We start from the raw sequence: 5,048 nt of genomic DNA on the forward strand, positions 1-5,048 counted from the left end.
TCAGATAAAGCTGTCTCCGCTGAGAGTCTTTCCTGTCCCAGGAACTTATTATTGGCAATAATTATACCTTAGACCAGTATCCCCCACTTTAATGTTTCCTTGTTCCATAATAATGTCATACACTGTACACACAGACTAACAGCATCTAACATATACCTAAAATGGCAATCATTAATCATACAAAAAATATATTGATCAATGGGATGAGTCATAGTATCCAATTATTTAATTATGCTCACAATAGTATCGACTCGAAAACTTGACATCTCTGATTAAGTTTTTCTCCAGTCTGTCCATTTATATCATTTAAATGTCTCCACTAGACTTGTTATCTTGGCTTGAGACAATGAATCTGTAAAGGGGTTAAAGAGCAATGATAGAAGACTATCTAATCCTAAAACGTACTGATTCAATTACCTGACAGAGGTATCATTAAGTGGCAGCCTACTAGAAATGAACTTGGAGCCAGTGGCCTGTCCCCTAACTACTGTATTGAAGGATTAGGAGGATGTGACAGCCGCCTGACAATGGGAATTACAGTAACACCCAATAAAGCCATTGTTACAGGCATCATTACACCCCACGTTGGCTCCGGGCTTTATATATAGGTGGGACAGAGTGGGGTCAGTCAGTGTGGACATTTTTGGAGTAAGCTGGGGATGGAGAAGAGGTCTTACACAGTGGAGTGGCTCTCAGAGAGCAGCCGCAGCAACACAGATAGCCTGGATTTATTAAGGTGCAGGTTGGGCCATCCAGCACTACAGTATCGCAGTGATGGAGAGAGAATGGAGAAGCCTCACCCAGCCCCGGGCTGCGATGAGAAGGAGAATCACACTGAGGACAGGATTGCACTTTACCAAGTCCCAGACACTCTGCAAGCAGCGCACGGTATGTAGGGCTACTGACTACCATCTGGGATTTATCCAGTATGCTTCTAGTTTTGATTTTGCTCATGGAATGGTATTTTAGGAAGGTATACTATGTGTCTGTATTTGCACAACTTTTCAAACTAGTTATTAAGTGTGTGAGTGTATATATATATATATATATATATATATATATATATAATGTGTGTTGTGTGCATGTATGTATCCATATAAATATGTATATACACACACACACAGTATGAGTGTGTGTATATATATATATATATATATATATACATATATATATATATATATATATATATTATATATATCTTATGGGCAGGGCCCTCCGTCCTCTTGTTCTACCCCAGTACTATCTTGTCACCAGTGCTCCTCTTCCTTGTCCATCTCAACCACTCGCACTACATTTACTCACCCATTGGTTGGATAAACTGCACACCTCTGTATACTCCTCCTAGCTCCAGCTAGTTGGGATAGGACAACTAGCTGAAGCTAGGAGGAGTATTATCTGTCCAACCCAGTTGTATTGAGCTTATTATATAATATAATATATCTGCTGCCCGTCGGCCAGTGTGTACCCGCGATACATCGGTGAACGTCGGCATTCACCAACATGTCGCATTGGCTGTGCTGCACAGCCGATGGACAGATATGTCTGCAGACATACAGTATCTGTCCCTCGGCAGGTGTGTACGGGTGGTCTGCAGTCCGTCCGTACACACATAGTGGCAGCTGCGAGGAGGGGGGCGGGACACGTTCCCGACCCGCTCACCAGCCTATTTATCAAATATTTGCAAATTATTGCTGCAAAACACCTGTTTTTAGGCAGGTACCAGTAAATAGTAAGTATCACCTTAATGTACCATGGAGGGACCGTAGTATCCTTCTGCTGCCCATTTGCACATGCGTTGTCCGATGTTGGCGCATGCGCAGCTGGTCAAAATAGAAAGTAAAGTGATTGTGGTTTTAATCATTTTAACAGTACTGATGGTAGGGATGGAGTCCTATTGGAGCCACAGACCCGGCAACTCAGTAATAATACATTTAGGCAGATAAGGATTCCTTATTGCGGCGATATGGAATCCTTATAATCGGGGGCATGCCGCAACTATTAATAAATATGCCGTATATTTCTGCTCTATTACCCTGTTTACTGTTTTCTGTGTATACCTTATATGGCACTGTGCACACCTTGTAGCACCTTATAAATAAAATAACATTAAATGTGTACATATATAAATATTTGACATCCAGTGCCAGCTTATTTTGTCCCTGTGTAATATATATCAGTCATAGCTTACCTAGCAGGAAAGCTAAAGCTGGGTACACACTGACAGACACACTGGCCGGTCAATTGATCGGCCAATATATCTGCTGCCCGTCGGCCAGTGAGTACCCGCGATACGTCGGTGAACGTCGGCATTCACCAACATGTCGCATTGGCTGTGCTGCACAGCCGATGGACAGATATGTCTGCAGACATACAGTATCTGTCACTCGGCAGGTGCGTACGGGTGGTCTGCAGACTGCCAGTACACACACAGTGGCAGCTGCGAGGAGGGGGCGCGACATGTTCCCGACCCACCCAACGGGTCCCGCCCCCCACCCGAGGGCACAAGTGTGTATGATCGACCATCATCTGCAGATATATCTGTCAGGTGTGTACCCACCTTAAGTCTGTGATGACATGCTTCCAGGAATCCTAGTAGTATACATTAGCGGAAAGATGAGTGGCCACACCCTGTAACAATTTTTCCGTTCACAATGTTTTATCTTATTACAGCGTATAGGTGGTATGCAACCTATGGCACTCCAGCTGTGGGACTACAAGTAACAGGTTGAAAGTGCATGCTGACACTTACAGTTCTACACTAGGTAGTGGGCAACATGGTACATAAGCATGGATAGCTGTATAGAAATATGATTGTTAATGAGATATTAAATTGAACATTTCAGGAAGATTTGTGGGTGACCTCATATTTGATAAATGCATATAATAAATATTGTGCTTATGGGGTTAAAAGAAATTTTGTGTCACTGGAAACAACTCCTTAAGTATAGTATGTACATTGTATTGTGATGATGATGATGATTATTATTCTAAATGACTGTTCTATTATTTGACAGATGCTGCCACATCCCGAAAGGCTGGTAAGGAGGTGTCGGCTGGCCGGCCCAGTCCTGCAGAAGAGAAGTACCAGAAGTCCTGCTCGGACAGTGTGAAGAGCCCAGCAGGATCTCTCTCCGAGGAAGAGGCCTCCTCCAGGTCACGCACTAAGTTCACAGCTGAGCAGCTACAGGAGCTGGAGAAGAGCTTCAAGGAGCACAAATACATTGGGTCTAGCGAGAAGAAGCGGCTGTCCAAGGTGCTGAGGCTGTCAGAGACCCAGGTGAGTAGGGACCTTGTTTAATAATTTCCTTCTCCCCAACCTGCATTCTACAAGAATATTATAATGCATGCCTGCGTATTACACCATATTATGTATTGTACCTTAGTTTCTGCTACTATTCCAAATATTTGCCTAAGCCGTAATATTACACAGATTTAAAATGTTCATACCCTAATAATCTATTTGTTAATGTATTTGAAGCAGAACTTGATATTCCCTAAATACATATGTGTCCTTACTTAACTATTCTTCTGGCCGGACATACAATAGGCTTTTTTGTAATACCCAGGGCCGTAACTAGGGGTTTGCGACCAGTGGCACCGCACAGAGCGGCGCAGGCTTCTGTGGGCAGCATCGTCGCCGCCCCACAGCCCTTGCTGCTGGCTAATGGGGTGCTTGGAATTGCACCCTGCAGCCAGGATCACTGCTGTGTCGCTGCTCATGCGTCCTTTAGACGCTCCAGACAGGCACTCCGCAGTCTTTGCCGCTGATTAGAGCGTCCTCCAGTCAGCGTTGCACTTCCGGTAACGATGGCGTTACCCACCAGGTCCAAACTCCGGAAACGGCATTTTACCACATTTCTTTTTTTTAACCTTAGTACATATCACCCTGGGCCAGTTTGGAGCCCCTATTGAGAATAGTGAGGACTGCTGGGAACATAATTTTAAGTTATAGTGCAACGTGCAGGTAAATGAGATACTCTTTACAGACCGTTAACAAATGTTTGTCATTATTTTTGTTTTAGATTAAAACCTGGTTTCAGAATAGAAGAATGAAATTCAAACGCCAAAGTCAAGATGCTCGAGTCGAAGCCTTTTTCTCTGGTGTGTACCTTCCTTACTATGGCTACTCAGACTTCCAAGCGCCAGGCTGCTCCGTGCGGCCAGAGCTGGCAGTGCCACTTAATCATCCAGCACCAGCTCATTCTTTTGGACCACTTCATAGTGCGATGGTTAGGCCTGGACTACAAGCAGCCCCTCCCATTCAGCCAGCGGGTCTCGCCTCTTACTCGTTCCCTCCTATTCTTGCGCACCCTATGCTTAACGAGGCAGCCGGTCACAGATACACGCCATATTAACTTTATTGTGGAATTTTTTTAATATATTTTTTACGGACATTTGAAAACCTTGCACATATTTATTGTAAGTTATTTTATTATTGGCACATTTTTACCATTTGTATGCCGCATTGAACTGCAGAGATAATATAATTGGTGTTTTATTATTAAATAATAAGAATATAATGCTTATGTTCAATGACTCTTGAATGCATATCAGATTTGTTTACGACATAACTCAAATTAAAAAGTAGAAGGGATGGAGAGCACTGCTGGAATTCTGCCTGTGTATTTTAAGTCAGACTAGCTAACTGCTGAAGCCCAGAGGCATAGGGGTAAATGTAATAGTCTGTGAGATGCAGGCATCAGTGGGATTCCAGTGAATCTGCCTGCGTTTTTGAAGCGGCAATAATTTAAAAGGCAAAACCAGGTTGATTTTGCCTTTTAAATTATTGCCGCTTTAAATAAATAAAAGGGGGCAGACTCGCAGGAATGTCTCTGATGCCTGCATCTTACAGGCTATTATGTTTCTGCCATAAGGTCTGGAAGCTGGTATCTTAAAATCATTCTACTGTTATGATTTGCATGATTTGCATAAAGGGTAATTAAACAAAGGTGATGTAGAACAAAATGATTTGTTGGGAAACCTTGATGATAGATTGCACACAGTTTGTATGTGTGTGCACATATACAGTGTGTGTGTGTGTGTGTGTG

General features: G+C 43.1%; 1 protein-coding gene across 1 annotated transcript; it reads left to right on the forward strand.

Moving 5' to 3' along the window:
- Positions 1-656: 656 nt before the first annotated feature.
- Positions 657-4,379, forward strand: LOC148518901 (homeobox protein vex1-like). The gene is made up of 3 exons (XM_088477005.1): positions 657-888; positions 3,015-3,277; positions 4,023-4,379. The coding sequence occupies exons 1-3, from the start codon at positions 660-662 to the stop codon at positions 4,353-4,355; spliced, it is 825 nt and encodes a 274-aa protein (XP_088333131.1). The 5' UTR covers positions 657-659; the 3' UTR covers positions 4,356-4,379.
- Positions 4,380-5,048: the final 669 nt, after the last annotated feature.

This window comes from Taudactylus pleione, unplaced genomic scaffold (genome assembly GCF_031769625.1).
Source record: "Taudactylus pleione unplaced genomic scaffold, aTauple2 ptg000198l, whole genome shotgun sequence".
Lineage (NCBI taxonomy): Eukaryota > Metazoa > Chordata > Amphibia > Anura > Myobatrachidae > Taudactylus > Taudactylus pleione.